Source organism: Ambystoma mexicanum, chromosome 12, assembly GCF_040938575.1.
Source record: "Ambystoma mexicanum isolate Mex_15411 chromosome 12, UKY_AmexF1_1, whole genome shotgun sequence".
NCBI lineage: Eukaryota > Metazoa > Chordata > Amphibia > Caudata > Ambystomatidae > Ambystoma > Ambystoma mexicanum.
Genome location: NC_090936.1, coordinates 1,052,249,031 through 1,052,269,587, shown reverse-complemented (window position 1 = coordinate 1,052,269,587; position 20,557 = coordinate 1,052,249,031). Strand labels below are relative to the sequence as shown.

Genomic DNA, 20,557 nt, shown 5'->3' with positions numbered 1-20,557 from the left:
TATTTAGGGAGGGAGAGCTGGGTGTAAAGAGGTTCCAGGCCCCAGACGGCATTGTGGATGATGCAGAGGGTCTTGAACTTGATCATTGCGTTCACCGGGAGCCAGTGATGAGATTTTAGGATAGAAGAGATGCCGTCCTTGGGCTTGAGGCCAGGATTGTAATTGTTTATTATAGCACGCTTAATACCCAAAGGTTTAGAAGCGCAGACCCGGGGATCGAACGCGTTTGACTTTGTGTCGTCTTGCTTCCAACGCGAGCACATTGCCCCCGAGCTATCCTCCCGAGACAAGGGCATGTCTCACAGTCCTATTCTGGATTAGTTGGAGGGGGTGACGGGAGGAAAGAGGCAGATTGAGGAAGAGGCTGTTGTAGTAGTCAAGCCTAGAGAGAAGGGTAGAATGCCCCTGAGAAGGTGAAGCTGAAAGTTGGACTTCTTGGGAAGGTCTGTGATATGTGGAGAGAAAGAGAGAGAGAGTAGTTAAAGATGATCTCAAGGTTTTTTGCCTCACAGGTGAGGTGGGTGAGGGGATGGGACCCAAGGTGTCTGGCCAGAGAGAGGTGGGGAACAAGGAGCAGACATCCCAACGAGTAGGATCTCTGTCTTACTGGCATTAAGACAGAGATCACTGGCAGATCACCATGCCTGAATAGCAGTCAGGTATGAGGGAGGAGGAGGCGGTAGAAGATGGCAGCTTGAAGGAGAGCTGTGTGTCGTCTGCATACCACTTTGAAAATGAGGTGAGAAAGTGGAGATCAGGTCGGCCACAGATGGATGGTAGATGTTGAAGAGCCATGGCGATAGAATGGAGCCCTGGGGGACGCCACAGGAAGAGAGTGTGCTGGAGGAGAGAAAAGGACCCATTTGCACTTGACAGGGTCTGTTTGAAATGAAGGAGGTAAGCCACACCAGTGCCCTGTCCGTGATGCCTAGGGTTTCACAAAGGCACTGTTTATGAGGATGGAGTAGTTGACAGTGTCAAAGGCAGAAGAGAGATCGAAGAGGATCAGAACAGAGCGGGAGTTGGAATCCAGGCTGGAGAGTAGGTCTTCATGGGTGACAGGGGAGCAGTTTCCAAGCCTCTGACAGCCCCAAAACCAGACTGGTGATCGTGGAGGCAGCAGGCCATTTCGGTGTGGAGGATCAGTTGGGGTTTGACCAATTTCTCCATGAGTTTGCCCAAGAAAGGGGTGATAGATATAGGGCTATAGTTATCCGGGAAAGAAGGGTCAGCAGACTGTCATGCATGCTGGACGCTACGCTCGTAGGACAGCGAGACCGTTCTACTCCAAATGGAGGCTATTCGATACGTTACCGGGAAAACGACGTTTACACTTTTCACGTCGCTAACTTCACGTGACTTTTGCTTCGTCACGTGAACTACGGTATTACGTATTTAAGCAGCGTAGAAACTTCACTCGCTGCTTCTGATCGTCTCTATTGGCGTTGTGTAGCTGAACCTCTGATCTACATCCTGGCATAATCCTACAGCTACTTTTGGGCCTTCGATAGCGTGTGTTCCGCCACACGCTGATTCCTGGAGCTATCCCTTCGCGTGATAATGCACACGCGTTCTCTGTCTTCAATTGCGGCTGGCCAAGGCTGCGTGAATCCGGCCCGCGTGTAAAATCCACACGCGCTCTTTGTCTTCACACGCGGCTGGCCCAGGCTGCGCGAATCCTGCCCGCGTGTAAAATCCACACGCGCTCTTTTGTCTTCAAGTGCGGCTGGCCACGGCTGCGTGAATCCTGCCCGCATGTAGAATCCACACGCGCTCTTCGTCTTCAAGTGCGGCTGGCCAAGGCTGCGCGAATCCTGCCCGCGTGTAAATCCACACGCGCACGTTGTCTTCACACGCGGCTGGCCCAGGCTGCGCGAATCCTGCCCGCGTGTAAAATCCACACGCGCTCTTCGTCTTCAAGTGCGGCTGGCCAAGGCTGCGCGAATCCTGCCCGCGTGTAAATCCACACGCGTACGTTGTCTTCACACGCGGCTGGCCAAGGCTGCGTGAATCCTGCCCGCGTGTAAATCCACACGCTCACGTTGTCTTCAAACGCTATTTTCTTCTAACTCCTGCATCTGTGGAATTAACAGAAGGATTGATCCCTAAAGTGGGAAGGAAGCCTTTCAAGGATCATTGGAAGTGACTTTGAACTGAACTTTGGACGCTATCCTGTGGTGAATTCAACCCGTATCTAGCGTGAGCCTCGTTCCGTTCGGGATAAGTCTCCCTTACTAATTTTCCCTTCCCTGTCGTTTTGTTCTTCATTTCAAATCCATCAAGAGACTTCTGGATTGTTCTACCCAGAGATACAGGTCAGTGTGATCATTCCTGTCATTATCTAATTCATCATACTCAGATTGGAGCAGTTATTCATGATACTTTAATTTGTCCTAGGCTGGATTACTATACCTTACCCACGCCCTTTCCAGTGATCCATCGCTCTGCCTGTTTTATCAGCCAGAGGGTTGTATCATTTGGAAGGTCTTTGTTGACTTCACGACTATCAAGTCGGGTGAACAGGGATCCGGAAGACCCTACCTCCTGTATCCTTTTGAGTATTGTATCCTTTTCAGTTGATACTTTGGTACATTTCTGACACAGACGGCTTTTTTCGGTGGCGGTGTACAAGAGGGTGCTTGAGGGTTTGGGGGAAGGAGCCAGTGGCAAATGAGTGGTTGCAGAGGTCAGCCAAGGGAGGAGCGAGAGAAGCAATGTTGTCCTTGATGATTCTTCATTCGACAACATTTTTGGTAGGAAGTTGGTTTTACTTTAAGCACTACCCTGTCCTTAGAGAAGGTAGTATATGGAGATATGGAGATAAACTACCCTCTTCACATAAGGACCGACACATCAGCACAAATACTTATCATTTAGGTTTGTAATTATAGCCCAAAAGCTATATTTGTAACAACAGTATGATTTCCTGTACTACTCATAATGTGTCAACAATCGCTATCATATGTACCATGTAACTAAGTTATTGCAAGTAACAGCGCCTCAATGCCCCTGGGCTGCTTGCGCGCTATATACATTTAAATAAATAAATAAATAAATAAATAAATAAATAAAAGATTTACTAGATAAAGCCTGTAGTTCACGCACCCTGCGGGCTGATGTTAATGCAACTAATAAGATGGTTTTAAGGGTCCACATTCTTATCCTTGCACCAAACTACAGAATGTATTCCAATGGGAGCGGTACAAGAATTTCGTTGCTGGCCTTCTGGCCGAAAGCTAAATCTCCATTGCATCATCCAGGAGGTCCCAATCCTTATATCTCAACCTCTCAGAAACCATGCGTGAAGGTTGAGTGTCTTGACCTCTGGATGGAGAACCCGACACCCCTCTCGTGAAAGAAGGTCCTCTCTCTGTGGAAGACGGATTGGAGGGCAGATGGACATGTCTAGAAGGTCTGCGTACCACGTCCTTCTGGCCCAATCCAGAGCAATTAGGATCATGGATCTCTTTAACTTTCTCAACCTCCTGATCATGTGAGGAATGACGGGGATTGGAGGAAACGCGTACAGGAGTGGAAACTCCCAGTCCACTACTAGCGTGTACCTTAGAGCTGTGCTTGGGGGAAATTCCTTGGAGCAGAACAGTTTGCACTTCTGGTTGACACTGGTCATGAACAGATCCACTTGAGGGATTCCCCAAACAGTGAAGATCTCTTGAAAAAGTTCCTGAGCTACTTCACACTCGTGGGACACTGTACTCTGCCTGCTCAGTGTATTTGTCGTACTATTCTCCTCTCCGGCAAGGTAAACTGCCGATAGATTCCTTTTTGAATTACCCAGAACCAGAGCTGCATTGCCTCTCTGCACAGTGGTAGCAACCCTACACCTCTTGAAGAGGTAGTACATGGCCACTGTGCTATCCGTCATTATCAGGACATTGTTTACCCATACAGTGGGCAGAAAAGCCTTTAGCATGAGTCTGATTGCCCTCAGCTCCAACTGATTGATGTGTAGTTTGGACTCCGATGGAGACAAACAACCACTGACTGTCAGATCCTTGGTGTGGGCTCCCCTCCAAGTGAGTGAGGCATCCGTAACTACTGTTATCTCTGGCCATGGTTGCCAAAAAGGTTCTCCCTTCAGAATATTGCCTTCGCAGGCCCACCAAAAGAGATCATGTGCCACCTTGTTTGGAACCTGAAGTAGGTCTGATATCTTGCCTGAGAATTGAGACCAGTAAGTCCTGAGGGTCCATTGGAGGGATCTCATTCTCAGGCGAGCCTCTAGCAACAGGAAAATGCAGGACGCCATGACGCCGAGCAACCTCAAAAAGTCAAAGGCTGGAAGACACTGGGCATTCTGGAATTTGATGACCATCTGCAGAATGTATTGAGCTCTCACCTCAGGTGGGGAGGCTTTTCCCAAGGATGCATCCAGTATTGCTCCAATGAACTGGAGACTTTGAGGTGGTTCCATGTGGGACTTCTTTTAATTGAGGGAGAAGGCCAGTCTTTGTAGCGAATGGCAGGTTATGCTGAGATGTTCCTTGGCCTGTTCGGGAGAACAAGCCCTGATCAGCCAACCGTCCAGGTAGGGGTCAGTGTGAATCCCCCCTCTCCTGAGACTTGCTACCACCACTGCCATCAACTTGGTGAAAACTCTTGGGCGGAGGTCAACCCGAATCAAAGAATTCGAAACTCATAATGAGAACTGCCAACAGTGAACTTCAGGTACTTTCTGTGCTTGTGATCGATTGGCACATGAATGTAAGCATCCTGAAGGTCCAATGACACCATCCAGTCCTGGATATGGAGGGCCTGAAGGATCTGAGAGGTGTGACCATCTTGAACTTGTTCTTCCTGAGGAACTTGTTCAAGCATCTCAAGTCCAAGATGGGTCTCAATCCTCCGTCCTTCTTGGGGATTAGGACATAGGGAGAGTACCACCCTTGTTTCCTCTCCATTACAGGTACTGGTTCTATTGCACCATTTACTGGCAGGCTCAACATTTCCTGCACAAGGAGCGGATCCGGAACTTTGAACAAGTGGCTCCCTGGTGGATGGTCCTGAGGCCTTCTCAAAAATGGGATGCAGTAACCCTGGCATACTGCTCCAACGCACACACTTCTGAAGTGATAACTCACCATTCTTGCAGATGGTGTGAGAGTCTGCCTCTGACCGGGCTCTTGTGGGTTAGGGCCACAAAGAGGTTTTGAGGCGGCTGAAGCAGCGGTTGATGGTTGATGGTAAAGTAGCCGTTGCTTGGGCAGACTTGGCACCCCTCCCTCACTCACCACGAGGGAATCTTATTAGGCTCTTTTGACTAGGAAGTCCTCTCACTCTTCCAACTGAGGAATAGAAACCAAAGGACCTACTCCTTTAAGATGATCCCTTGGGGTGAGATGGTTGTGGCTGTCTGATAGTGGCACCAAGGGATTGGGCTGCCACCTTTGAGGTCTGCAGCTTCTCTAGGCTTTCGTCAGCCTTGCTGCCAAACAGCTGAGTGCCGTCAAAGGGCATGTTGAGGAGCCTAGATTGCACGTCCGGTGCAAATCCAGACTTCCTCAACTACACAAATCTGCATATCACTGTGCTCACCGTTATGGCTCTACTGATGCTGTCAGCAGAGTCCAGTCCTGATTGAAAAGACTCACACAAAACCTCCTTTCCGTCTCTTACAATATTCATGAAGCCGTCTCTTTTTTCCCCTTTGGGAATATGTTTTGCCGCCATGGCTATACAGTCCCACAGTGTGAATGGTAAATTTAACTAAGGCGCAAGTGAGATTTGCAGATTTAATAGCCATGCTCCTGGCAGAAAACACTTTCTTCGCCCAAGCATTGCAACGCTTTTTGGCCCTGTCTGGCGTTATGGTTGGATAAGCCGCCTGTTTAGAAGTAGATGTCGCTGCCTGAACTACCAGGCTCTCTGGTGTAGGATGTTTTGACATATAGCCAGGATCGCTACTTGAAGGTCTGTAATTTCTGGTGAGGTTCTTATTCACAGCTGGACTTGCCGCAGGAGCCTTCCAGTTTGCCCTTACCCATTTTTGTGGGGCGATATGGAAAGGAAGTACAGGATCCTTCTGAGGACCCTTATCAAGTATGTCCATCAGGTCATCTTGGTCGAATGGAGGAGCAGGCTTGACCCATCCAAAAAAGTCTATTACCCTAGACATAAGATGTCTGTATGAGGCATCTGCGTGCTCTGCCGGGTCCGGTTTTCCAAGCTCTGATGACTAATCTATGCCACCTGGCGATTGAAGATTTTCATACAAGTCCTTTAACCTGGACTCTTCAGAGATAAGGGTCTCTGGGATGCTAGGTGTGACAAACTCCAAACCAAAAGCAGGAGTATCTTGGTCTGAAGGTCTGTGTTCTTCATAGATGGAAGACAGAGATTTGAAATAATCCTTCCTAGGTAAAGGTTTATATGATTTTTCTACCTCCTTAGAGACTATAGGAGGTTTAGAGGGTAAAGGCGGTGATGGCTTTTACCACAATGGTGTCGATGGTTGCAACACCAAATGCGTTGATGGCTTTGACACCCATGGCACCGATGGTTTCGACACGAATGGTATCAATGTTTTTGACGACTTTGGCGTCAACGGAGCCCTCGCGAGGCTCGACCCCGAACTCAGTAGAGTCTTCGATGATTTTTCATCAAGTTGAGAGCTCGAAGGTTCTTGTGGGGTTTCTGGCCAGCGTCCCGGGCTCAAGGGAACACAGGATTTAGACTCGAAGTCCTGTAATTTATGGTGAGGTTCTTATTCACCGCTGGACTTGTCTCAGGAGCCTAGTTCCTTAGCCCTTTCAATGTCAGCTTTTAACGGTGTGACAGGAGCATGGCTTTTTTCTCTTTCGAGGTGATCGGGGCCTCCTTCCCAAAAATGTTCAACATTTCCTTCTGAATGCTTCCCATTCAGCAGGAGTCGACGATTTGGTTGGACAGGTTATACTTCTCTCAGGAGAGGAGTCGGAGGAGGTGGAAGGTGATCGATAACACCTTTTCTTCATCTTCTTGAATGAAGATGAAGAGTAATGAGACCCAATCCTGGATCGAGAATGTTTTTTTTATCTTTTCCTTCAAGGAGAGTCGCCTCTCGACTCGTCGAACGAGCGCCTTTTCTATGGTATCGTCAAGGAGAATTTAGTAGGGGGCTAACCCGCTGTTAATTTCCCTTTTAGTTTTCTTTCAATGCCTTACCAGTCATGGGCTGACAGGAACCACAGTCTGCCGTCCTATGATCCAAGCAAAGGCACCACAGGCACACTCGATGAGGATCCGTGAGCGACATCTGGGTGCCCCATTGTGGCATTTTTTTACCCCTGTCTTTGGGTTTGATGGTGTCGATGATGAGGCCATCGTCCTTCCAATATGTTGCGGTTATCAATAAAACCGAAGCGTGCCATAATTCACGAAGCATTAGCTAACACAGAAAAACTTAACTGAAGCTAACGGGCACTGCGCATGCTATATGTACCAATGATGACCTCAACCTCGAGACGGAGGCCCTCAAGGGACATCGAGTTGACCACATCGATGCACAGCACCCTCTGGTGACATTTATTTTCCGAAGCAGCTGAAGCTGGAGAGAACGATATCTAAAGATGAGGAATACATTGGAGGACACAATCCATTCGAAGTGAACGTTTGCTCACTAAAGAAAAGAATGCCATGACTAAACATGAGCTGCATTCTGAAAGAACACTTAACATACAGAGCATATTCTGCAACAGTGAGGATTACTAGCTTGAACCGGTTACACCAATTTGATCAAATCCTGCCACTACAGAACCTAATTTCATCTGACATTGACAATTCATGACGTGCCACTTTGCGTGTTTATTTCTATTCTGATGCTACCATTGATTTAGTCACTCTGCATGATTCTTTATTTGGGCAGCTGCTATCAAGATACACTCAGAATGAACCTTGTTTTGAAATCAACTCCCGGCATATCCTCCACACTTCCCTCATGGTCCTATGGCGGAACTTGGTGAATCCACAAAGATTAATAGGGAACTACAAATTACTACTGGCCTTGAACGAATTCTTTATAATTTCACTGTCACTAAATATATGAAACAATGTGCTCAAAACATGCGATGCAAGCAGCGATCCCGATAGAATAGATGACGATTGGCCTTGGCTTCTTTCCTTCTTGCTCTCCAATGATAAGAAACAAACTTTGCACATTTTTTAACCTTATTTCATGGAATATACCTGTTTACTCACATCTTTTTGGAAAGGTTGGTGTCATCTCCCTGGCCACTGAATTTATTTGTATCTCACTACAGGAGACTTGGTTAGTCGACAACATCATGTTTGATGGGAGAACCACCATACAGAAATCTGTAATAAAGGGACCTAAAGGATGCCCTAGGGGTGCCCTTCTAATCAGTGGCAAGAATGCTTGTACAATAGCAGAACTAAAGGTTCCCAGTGATTGCTTACTGGATGGTCACATCACGTGGGAAGTCCCTAGAACAGTCAATTACTCTTTGAGACTGCTCTTACTCATTAACGTTTATGATGCTCCTGGACGCACAATCAATAATGATTTGCTCAAAATAGTCCAAGATCTTCTGTAAACATATGCAAGCTCTCAATACATTATTGTTAATGGCGATTTTAATGCTTAAATACCTTTGCCACTAGTCATTCACAAAGGACTAAAAGATCCTATACTTAGGCAAACACCACGTGATGCTAGGGATGTATCTTGGGCCACCCTACTTAGCTCTTACGGACTCAGCATGCTGAATGGACATGGCCAGAGTGACCACTAGAACTCCCATTCGCAATGCTACCACAATAGATTATGGATTTATTTCCTCCACACAATTCAACAATGAGATTGATATGGAAATATTGGAACCTGACAAAAGCGATCATTTCCCCCTAGTAGCACACATAGAGATGGGCAGGCTTGAAGTACCTATAGATTTTGCTGGTTCACTTGAGGTCAACCCAGACATGAACAGGATCAGATGGGCACCTCACAACATACCTTTGGTGAACTCAGCTCTAGAAACTATTGACAACAAGCACTTTGACCCTTTCTTTAGGGATTGGGTACACACTCTCATAGAGCAAGTAAACAAACATGTAGACTGTGAAATCACAGACTTATCTATTGCTTATCTGAAGAAGCATGCCAAAGTTATTGATGATATTGTTAAGGTAATTACCCCAGCTAATAAGACCAAGAATATCAGGTCGCATGCCGGTTGCAAATTGCAACATACACATCCCTTTGACATCGAGGTTAGAGATGCTAAGAGGGCTTCAAGAAGAGACCTTAAACACCTCGAGAATAACTCCATGGCAGCTACAGATTATGCTAGTGCTGTCAAGGTGGGAAACGCATCTCACAATAAGTGGTTTAAAACACAGAACAAAAAGTAAGTCATCGGACAGTGGAATACACTTGTCACTACCATCAGAAATAAGCACCACAGGACATCTGGGGACTGAAAAATTCCATTGAGACTATGTTAGTCCCAGTAAGTGGTGTCTCCAATGAAGCTTGGGGTTTGCACATAAGGGAGCCAATAGGTAGACAAATCAACTCAGATAATAACCCTATACCGCTGAATGCTAACTGGCATTATAAATTACAAATTGGGGAGCTAATTACTATAATCTCCACGTTAAAAAAACCCATGCGCCCCTGGGCTGGATGGGCTGTGTAATGCCCTTATCAAACTGAATATTCATTGTTGGGCACAGTTGCTCCACCCCCACTTCAGTGCAATTAGCCACGCTAGTCTTCTCCCTTACACCTGGCGCGATAGTCTCACCGTTCCTGTATTCAAAAAGGGACTTCAGTGTGACGCAAAAAAATACAGGATATTAGCAATGTTAGCTGCACCGGCAACAAATTGGCAAAGGTTTTGCTCATGGATCTTACACAATGGGTGCATGAGTCTAATATCATAGCATTTAACCAAACTGGATTTAGGAAGGGCACGGGCACTTACACCTATTTACTTGCCTTGGTTGCTACCATTGAATATTCTTGGAAAATCCTTCACCAGACTAATACATGGCTTTTTATTGATTATAGCTCCTCGTTTGATAATATACTCTCCGAGGTATCATGGTAAAGGTGATCCTCTTGGGGAATTCCTACGGTTTAGGTCTATTTGTTTGAAAATATTTGACCTTTTCACATTTGACCAAATTTCTTTTGCTCGCTTTTTGGTCGAAAATGGAGAGGGACACTCCCCGCCACCCCCTCGCAAAACCCCTCTATTACCTTACCCCACCCCATATATATTTCATTAAATTTGACAGAATTTCGACCAAGAAAACGAGCAAAATAATTCTGTCAAAAGTAAAAGGTCAAATGTTTTTCGAACAAGTAGGCCAATACTATTCCTACGGGACCTCTCAGGATGATTCGTGTTGAAACAGGGATGCATATATGCCTCTGCTTTATTCGGGTTAGGACGAAATTACCTAAATAGAATACTCCTACCACCAAAAGTCCGACCACCATTTATTCGCATATGTATATGTGGGGGGGGGGGGTAAAGTTAATAACATTTTATAGGTGTATGGTATATATATATACTTTTCAACTCAGTAATTTCACACAGATCCTCTTTATTCAACCTATACCTTTCTGATCTCTCACACGAGCTAGCCACAAACAATGTTTCTCCAGCAAGGCTAGGCATGACACATATTCCGTGGCTTGGAAACGCGGATGATCTGGTTTTAATGGAGTATACCCCTAATGGATTACAACTACAACTTCACTCCTTGCATGCCCATTCAGCCAAAAATGGGTTAAACATCAATACCAACAAAACTGAGATCATTCCGAAATGGACGAAGTAAGACCAACACAACGCTCAGTTGGTATCTTGGCACTAATGATTTGAAAGCCGTAACAAAATACAACTATTTAGGAATAACCATAGACCATAAACTAAGCTGGAAAAAGCATGTCAAGAAAATCAAAATTAAAGTGTGGCAGCAGCTTGGTGGAATCATGGCCTTTTGCACAGGACACTACTCGCATATGTCCGTAATTGATGTGTGTAAAGCTAAAATCCCCTCAACAATCCTATATGGAGCTGCAATATCGGGACATAAGCACACTACTGACATGGAGAGACTGGAAGGGCAGTGCTTAACAACTATCACAGGATGCCTTCGTAATATCTCAGCTGAATAGCTACTTGCAGAATTTTCCATCAACAGTTTTACCAGCTGGTCCCCGGACGGTGATTAGTATTTTACTGGAGGCCTATAAATCCTGCCCCGGAATCACTAAATGGTCACATTGCAAACTCACTAACTTGTAACTTGGATGGTTTGAGCGATAACTCTGTTAGGCATCATATTCAGAGAATCCCAAAACTGGTGCCCTCAGAAGGCCAATGATGCCACTAACTTTACTATGACCCGTTATAAAACCACTATTAAGAGGATACTTTGCGACATCAATGCTCTACACATTCTATCTAATTTGGCCAGCAAGCCACAAAGTGGAGAATATATTGTGCAATATTCATTAAACCTCAGACCATCAACATACATTAAGTGCTGGGGGCCAGTGGGGGTCTGCATGAGGATGCTAGGCTTTGCAGACTCTGTGCAAGTAAGGTGCTTGAGACAGTGAAACATCTAATGCTATATTGTCTTAGCTTAATTGTAGTGTGGGAAAGGATGGCGTTGGCATCTGGATTTATTAGTAACTTTGCTGAAATTAGTAACCTCATCTGGGAACATTTTCATAGCGGGAATATTACAATCATTTATCATCTAACCAAAATGTGGCCAAACCTCAAATCTATTCTTGATCAGTCTGTGAATACTATAATTCATCGCGCTATTAAGATCATTCTTTTATATTCATTGTTACACTAATATATTATGAAGCTGTCAAGTGCTGCGCGATCTTACTTTCGGTTACGTCTAGAACGGAGCTGCTTGCTTCCATGATTACCACTGGATTTCTAAGTGCCTGTTTCTTGGCCCTGTTATCTCATAACTCTAGTCCTGATCCTATACTTGGTCTAGGGTTTTTCTTGCTTTGTGCTTATTGCCCCACAATGGGTCCCGTAGGGACACATTAATGATAGCAGTGGGAGTCTCTAGGTAGGAGGCTTTTAGATAACACTTCATGCCTCGGCACCACTCCACACCAACCCCATGCACCTTACCACCCCACCTCATCACTACTTTTGCTACCACCCCAACCTCCACTCCCACCCCATTCACCCACTCTGCCTCACCCAACCCACTCTACACTTGCCCCCACCCTACTGCTTCTGCACCCTCACCCTACCCCACCCTGTCCACCCCACCTCTGCCCTACTATACCCCACCCATCCTTCCTCACCCTGCTCTACTCCCACTCACTCTTCCTCACTCCGTTACCCCCAAACACCCATTCTTCACCTCCCTCTAGCCCTATCCACTCGCACTCCCTTAACAACCTCTACCACCAAACATCCTTCCTTACCCTTCTATTTCCCTGGCCACCCTCACTTCCTCAACCCATCTACCCCAATCTCCGCCGTTTCTCATGCCCCTCTACCCCGCTCACCCTTCAGCAACCCTCTCTATCCCTGCCCACCCTCCTTCCTCATCCCTAATCTGCCCACTCGTTCTCTCCCCATTTAACCCACCCACCTTTCTCAAACCCCTCCACCGAAACCCACAACCCTTCCACACCCCTCTTACCCAGAGTCATCCAACTTCCCTTACCTCTGCAACCCTCGCCCCCCTTCCTTATCACCATTCCACACCACTACCCCACCACACCACTCTGAGCCTCCACACTCACACTCCACAAAACCACCCCTTCATAGCCCCACGCCACACCTCCACAACATTACCCCCCACAACACTACACCCCCACTTTACACCACAACACCACCACTCCACATCACACCTCCAAACCCCCACACCTCTGTCAACCCGACTCAATGCCACTCCACATCTTTAACCCTGCCCATGCTTCCCCATCCCTCTCTTACCCCACACATCCCTATCACCACTCTCTCCACCCTCCCAGCTTTCCTCACCCCTCTCTATAGCCTTCCACACTTCCTCACGCCTCTATTACTCCTACCCACCCTTCCTCACCCCGCTCTACTCACACCCACCCTTCCTTACCCCTCTCTAGCTTGTCCACCCTTCCTAACCACTCTCTACTCCCAACATACCACCACCCACACCACTATACACACACCTTCCCTACCTAACCCCTGGTCACCCATTCTACCAAACCCACCCTAACCCCACCAACCCTACCATACCCACCCTACGTCTCCCCTGCCTATCCCCAACAAAAACTTACCTTTGCCTACCTCCACTCAACCCACACACCCACACACCCACACCCCACTTTATCACAACCTTTCATACCTATCCATCCACTCTTCGATACTCACCCTGCCTCACCCCATCTTATCTCCTCCAACCCACCCAACCTAGCTCAACTCTGCCTACCCCTTCTTATTGAAGCTCTTCCATGCCTAACATGCTCACTGTAGTTACCCCCTTCTCCCTGCCACCTTAGCTCATCCCTACCCTAGCCACCCAAGCTAACCCTTAAAATTACCTTGCTTACCTTAAAAATATTCCAAACATAGTGTTTGCTGACATGTAACATGGAAAATGAATATTATAAAAAGGCTTATGTATGCTGCAGTGACGATAAGTATTTTTATTATGTCTATTATTAATGTTATTTGTCTGCAAGCACTAATTTACGGACATGTTCGGAATTATTGGCCCATTACTGGGTGCATCCTTACCTATAATTGTAAAAGGCAGTAAACAACTACAAACGGCAACTATTGGCTTTGCGAATGCTAGTTTGACAGGCAGTCCTTTTAGAAATGGTCCGCCATTTTAAAACACACCCAAGAGTAGGCAGTACAACAATAAAAGGCCAAACAAAACAAAGGAGTGAGCTCGTTTTTCTATGGGAAAGTTGAAGCTTTGCCATCTTTCACATACAATAAAACAAGCCCTACTCACACACAAATCCTGTTTCCTGCGTGTCACTGTCTGAATCGTGGGTTCTTTCCTTTATGATATACTTGCCCTGAATATTTGGCAAGCAACTAATATGTTTAAAGTATACTTCCTGAGCAGCCCTATACTCAGGTAAATAGAAGGTATATCCTGTGTATGTGTCCCATTTGTACAGAATCATTATTTATGAGCTCGGGGCTACACGAATGAGGGCAAATCCACCTACCTTATTTTTTCTAAGCAGCTGCAGCGGGACTTATCTGAAAGACAAGTCAAGCAGAATTATTCCAGCATAGATGTCGACTTTTCAACAGTTTTACAGCCACCACAGATTCTGTACATGATCCCTTTTTTAACAAAACAAAGATACTCACAGAGTGCCCGAGTCATAATTACCAATGCTCTGGGAGTACATTTACTCTTAACAGTATATTGCCACACAGATATAGGCTCCAATATGAATCATTAAGCCCACATAGCATGAGCATTTCAACCGGATAGCGTAATACCACAGAATCCATAGAACAGGGCACGCCAAAACGGGACCTGTGGCCAAACGGTCGCGCCATAACGTTGTGCGCCGAACCGGTCGCGCCGACATTTCCTGCTCCGTGGAATCTACTATAGAGGCCTTACCTATGGGCATCTGCTGCCCTCTAGTGTTATCTCAATGCATTCTGCCACCCAGCCCCTTCATCATACTTAGGTTTACAAAACCCCTCCAAAACGTTGCATGTCTCTTTAATGGTTGACCTCTGTTTATACTCCTACACCAAAACCATTACAAGAACCAGGAGCACTTGTTCCCAGTTAAGATACTTGTGCAAAATACTACGCAATCCTTATCCTTCCACATATCATGGAACCAAGTCCCTGTTAGCATCCGGACCCTGTCCAACCTTTTATAATTTAGTAAAGTTTGAACATCCTACCTTTACAACTTGCAGCAAACAAGCACGTGCTTTGGGGAACGAATTCACTAATGAGAACAGTGCACATACCACACACCTAGAACACACAGTAGCAAGACATGTTTTGTCTGGACTTACTTTGAAAGATGAATAAAGCGATGACAGTCAGAGAAATAAGAACAGCTCCAGTCACACCCAACGCAATCGGATTTTGTTTTTTAAAACCCCGGTCTGTAAGAGAAACAATGAAACGTTCAACATACTGTAGCACCTGCCATGAAGTGAACATGTACTAAGAAGACTATTCTAGCACTTCCTACTGAGAGGCCAAGGGGAATGGGTGCCAGTGGGAGAGTTGCAGAAAAGTCTTTACACCTGTCTTTTAATAATGTTTAGGTTCCAGAATTAATATTGCAACGATTGTCTGCCAATAAAAAAAAAAAAAAGAACTCGAGTGATAGAGTAGAATGAAAAAAACAAACATTTTATTGAATAAAAAGTGGAGCTGTTCTCGAAATAATTCTGCGGATTCTTTAGAATACAAGGGGTCCCCTCAACATCACTGATCCTGCCCAATGACCCCCTTTCTTGGCCAGACCTTGGTATTTATGGCTCGCTGTATATCTGGTTTGCTAGTCCCTGTATGAGCTCGGCCACTCCACTTCCCAACCATTGCCTTCTTGTCCTTCACAATATTGAATTTGAAATACTCTTGACTTTTAGATATGCAAATAGATATTACAATTACCTTTTTGGAACTCATTCTGTTGAATAGTTATATCTATACTCTTCTGATGTTTTTAATGTAACTTTGTCCATTTAATGTTTTTATTATGCTTTGTCCTTTCTTGTAAAAGGTTTTTACAAACGAATACAATGAATACAATAAAAAAATATACGGATTATCTTTAGTTTTTTACCAGAAGCAGATTTTCCTGTTGTCAAGGATTTTCTTGGTTTAACTAACGTCCATCGTGCGTTCAGTTCTATTCTCTCAACCACGACTGGTCCTTACACTGGATTGGCGTTTTATCATGAATGTGGCTTGTTTTTGCAGCATTGATACTTAAACTTGGTCCAGGCTTCATTTGACAGCATGCCTTACATTTTTTTATCAGAATGATTTGTGACCTTAGTTTAAACTTTGGGGGTCCCTCAGAGTTGGGTGGAATTTTCTGATGAAATACCGCCGGAGGAAGTTTCCATCTCTGTAGGAGGTATTTCAGAAAATCCGCCCAATTCAAAGTCTGCCGCCGACAGAGGTGCTATTTTCAGGAATACCTCCAGAGGTTTTTCAGAAATACCACCTCTACCGGTGGTCACCTAAAAAGGTATTTTTTTAAACTTTTGTTTCCACAATTCCCAGCTTCAATGTGAAGCTGGAAAGGGTCATGTGCATTAGTGATTCATGCATTATTGTACATTGTGTGTGCACAGAAGAGTCACTTCTGACCCTTTTATGCATTGCATGGTTAAGGTGGTGAGAGGAGGCATTAGAGACCCCCACTTTTTCACCCTCTTATCATGGTCCTTTGTAAAAACTCTCTTCACTGCATTGAATGGAACCTCCTGCACTTCCCTTCTGTACAGAAAACGTGTTTTGAAAAACATGTGGGTTCATTGTGGAATTTTTGCACGAGCCCAGGAGGGGCTTAAGTCACAACATCCCATGCCAAGGGTAAAACATGAAAGCAATGACATGATGGCAAACGCGTGCAATCCCCTCACATACACTTTTCAGCACAGGCAGGAGATTATAGGGTGGCAAGTACATTAGGGAAACTTTAATACAGAGGGGAGGTGGGAACTCCCACAAGCAACAAGGCGCCCAGTCACTGACGACTGAAAGGTGGCTGAGCAAGATGCAACCACCAACGTGCACCGCCAGGCGGGCCCATGCAGGAGCGCGCTCCAGCATGCCGGGTTCAGACTCTCTCATCGCCAGTTGTATTGCCGGGATAACCGGCAACAGCGGTGTGTTGGCTGGGCACGGCCCAGTTCAGGACCTGCTCCTGGCCCGGCGGCGGTGTGCCGCGGGCCCCAAGGATATGCATGCTTTTGTTAGCATAATGTTGGTGTGGACGGCGTTCAGTGGCAGGGCCATGTGGTGAAGGCCCACTGCCTGCGAACTTTAGATTACGGGCAATAGAGGGCATACAATAAGATGTTGTTATGGTGTGTGCTGGCTTTAAGTGGGCATTTGGGACGTTTTTATACTGCTCAAAATCACGCATATATTGGTTTCATAGTGCCACAGCTTGTCGGGGAGTTGACATTTTGTGCCTCCCGCCCGGGGTATCCAAACGATGTTCTATAAGGGAAAATAAAAATGGTCAAGCGGGCTAGGGATGTGTTACGCAGATACATATTTGATCTAAGAGAGATTTGAATAGGGATGTGTAGGTATGAGTGTAAGGGAATTTTCTTTATGAATGTTGATCCAACAGGTAGATCGAAAAGAGTGTGCCGAGTTAGGAGCGCGAGTCATAATGTGGCTGTGCTAGTGAGGATTTTCTTTTTAATGAAGACTCTTTCCACGTGATAATCTGGTCGTAGTATAAGTGGTGTGGGCTTATGTGATGGGCTTAAGAGGTGCTCAAGCAGATCCCAGTAGGGCAGCGGCTATTTTCTTAGGACTTGCTGCTACTTTCCTAAAACAAAACCCTGCATCCTAATTCAGAGACTGCCAAGCCTGGCTGCAAAGAGTAGCTCTGTCAAGAGCAGATGTGCAAGAGGTGTATGTCAAAAGAAACATTAAGGATAAGCAGAGAATGGTCCGGATAGGCTTGTGTCTATCTGTGTGCCGTGTGTGATGGGGAGGGTCGGGCTGGGACAAAAAATAAGCCCGGTCACCCAAAAAAAAGTGGCTCACCCCTTGCCTCAAAAAAGTGGCCCACCCCTCGCCTCATGACCCTTAACCTCTGATGAAATCACCAGAAGTGATGTCAATCGGCCCCACCCCAAAGTGACATTCCGGGAAGCGATGAAACACAACCTTTCACACCTTGAGAAAACAGGAAGTGGCATCAAATAGAATTGTTCCTAAGTACACTAAATTACTTGAATCCAAGCAGACATCCAAGGCCAAATGATAATATGTTATTGTATAGCACTTACGCTTAAGCTCTTTTTTTATAGAACAAATACACATACAATATCACCCAACCTGTGTTGGTACCGATTTATCGACCTAAGAAGGATGAAAGGCTTTTTGAAGAAAACCAAAAGACCAAAACCAAAAGAAAATTGAAAAGAAAACCTTTTTCTTTCATTTTTTTTTCTTCCAAACCGGCCCAGGCATAGCCAGAAACTGGCCCCCCACTCCCCAGGGACGATTTCGGCCCGGCCATGGGCCGATAGGCCGACGGGCAAATCCAACCCTGGGAGTATGTCGTATTGAAATTTTGCTGGAGCTGTGAACTGCCAAAAATAAATATAATGGTCTAGCTGACATACATGTGCATAAACGCATGCATCATGCCTGGTTTTGAAGTGGATGTAAAATTCTGCTAGTGTCATAAGTAGTATCATAACTAACACTATTCTATCTCACTTACTCCCCGATCGCCAGTTGACAATTAGTTAAAGGAGTTGGGGATGGGATTCAGGAAATAGAAAACAATCCCAAAATAGCCAAGCAGGAGAAATCAAAGGGGAGCAGCAATGTATTTGTGTGAAGTCCAGGAGTAAATCCCACACGGGTAGATCCGGTGTTCAACAACCTGGGAGGCAGTGTCCAACAGGTGTTAAACACTGAGGATTATGTGCTTTGGTCCAAGGCTACTGTCTACACTTCATTTCAAACCAACACTGAATGTGTTGTTGTATTCATTCAGTACATCCGAGGCTTGATATGATGGGAATAAGGTGAACTGAACCCATGTAAGAAATTAAGGAAAATAAACAAGTTTGGGGTCAAATATATATATTTTTTTACATTTGGTCTCACCTCCTTAAATAGGCAATCGTTTGCAGCAATTTGGTTTCCTTCTAGACTTCTGTAATTAGTCCATTGCTAGCTGCTGTTTCAGGATCTCCTCCCAGGTGATGTCACAACCTGAGTGCTTTCTCTGTAGGAAATTTGGGAACCTTGGGAGAAGCCAAGAGGGTGGGACCCATCTGTGGACTGATGCCTCGCTCATAGCTACTCTAATACCTCTGTCCTGTCTCCTGTCTGCCTACATCAAACAGTTTCTCTTAATTACCAGCCTGGTGTGATTTCTTTTGGCCTGGAAAAGTCTGTCCTTTGAAGCAATGATCCTCTCTCTGTCGCCTAAGGTCAGTTCATGTCTGCCTGGAAGGTGACAGCCCTTTCCTAGGGAAGACAAAGGCTTTTGCCTGGGAAGAGCCCAAATGGTCTGGTTTGTGTGAAAAGTAAATAGGAGGGCTTGACAGGAAGGATGCTAGAAAACAGCTGACAATAGCATTACACCAAAAGGTTTTGGCCAGTATAATTGTGGATTCCCAGAGACCACCATGTCATAACTAGACATGGCTAATATTGATATTTCCCTCCTCCAGCATGTTCTGGAAGTATCCCATTATATGATTGCATTTTTACCAGGATTTCCCATGTTTAAAGGCAGATACTGGCTGTTGGAGATTTGGGATTCAGCAGCCAGTTTGCAGGAACGCACGCCCCATTGTACTGTCATGTTACCGAACAATAATAAGGTAGCTACTGGGAGTGTCAGTAGATAAGTCAAGCAGGGTTACATGCTTGCACTATGTTATTCAACACGGAGTATCATGAAAGGGGGCTCTGTTTAGCAGACTTCACCTTCAGAGATGTACCTGTCCACAATATTTTATTACTAAAAATTCTAAATGTTCAGGCTATTCCTTCTTCACAGATGGCATTTCATCACACTAAAAGATTGGAATTGAAAGCCTTCCTGTAAATTCATGAGGAAATATCTAGGAATGATGTTGAGAGGCATGTGCAATGTAACACCTGTGTACATGAGCTGATTGCTTGTGAATGTGGCACATGAAAGTCACTGAGGTATAGGCGGCACAAAACATCCAATGAGCTAGAAAGTGTGGTTTGCCACCTCGGATCATCGGGGTGAAGACATTCTGCGGATGTGCCTTCTGTTAGTCCACCAGCATAACTCATGCCGTGGAGACACGCCCCATGTCCCCACTTGCACCAAAGTCTTAGGAAGAATTTGCATTGAAGACAGGTCAGTCTTTTTTAAAATCTTTATTTATAAGATTATTATCACTCTGAGATCAGTATTAGCCAATACAGCAGTTCACATAGACCAATGACACATAGTCCCTACAAGAGGGTTCTAACATGGCGTTGACACAGGGGGGGATGCTCTTTCCACATGCTCAAACATGTACCTTTTAAAATGGGCTCAAATGTCACAAGGCATTCAACGTGTTGATGTAATTTCAAGGATCGATGTCTCCACCGCTGAGCACCACAAGACGTCTCTCATCCACGGCGCTTCAGTGGGAACCGCTAATTGTGACCATAACTTAAGCATACATCATTTTACCAACAACAAATATAGGGTCCGTAGTTTCCTAGAATCCGGAGGTAAACTCGAGGTCCTTCCCAATAAGCAAAGCAGTGGCTCGCACTGCAACTCCATATCAAGAATAGAGGAAATCTTAGAACGCGTCACAGAGCAGAATCTTTGCGTAACCACACTTGACCACTTTACATG

General features: G+C 45.5%; 1 protein-coding gene across 2 annotated transcripts in view; it reads right to left on the bottom strand.

Annotated features, from left to right (window-relative positions):
* Nucleotides 1-20,557, bottom strand: part of LOC138513092 (tyrosine-protein phosphatase non-receptor type substrate 1-like) — a 360,255-nt gene that overhangs the window by 17,535 nt on the left and 322,163 nt on the right. For both annotated transcript variants that reach the window (XM_069627760.1, XM_069627761.1), the window contains 2 exons: nucleotides 15,015-15,107; nucleotides 14,192-14,225 (listed from right to left, as the gene is read on the bottom strand). In XM_069627760.1, the coding sequence (XP_069483861.1) occupies nucleotides 14,192-14,225; nucleotides 15,015-15,107 (127 nt within the window). The remainder of the gene's footprint in view (nucleotides 1-14,191; nucleotides 14,226-15,014; nucleotides 15,108-20,557) is intronic.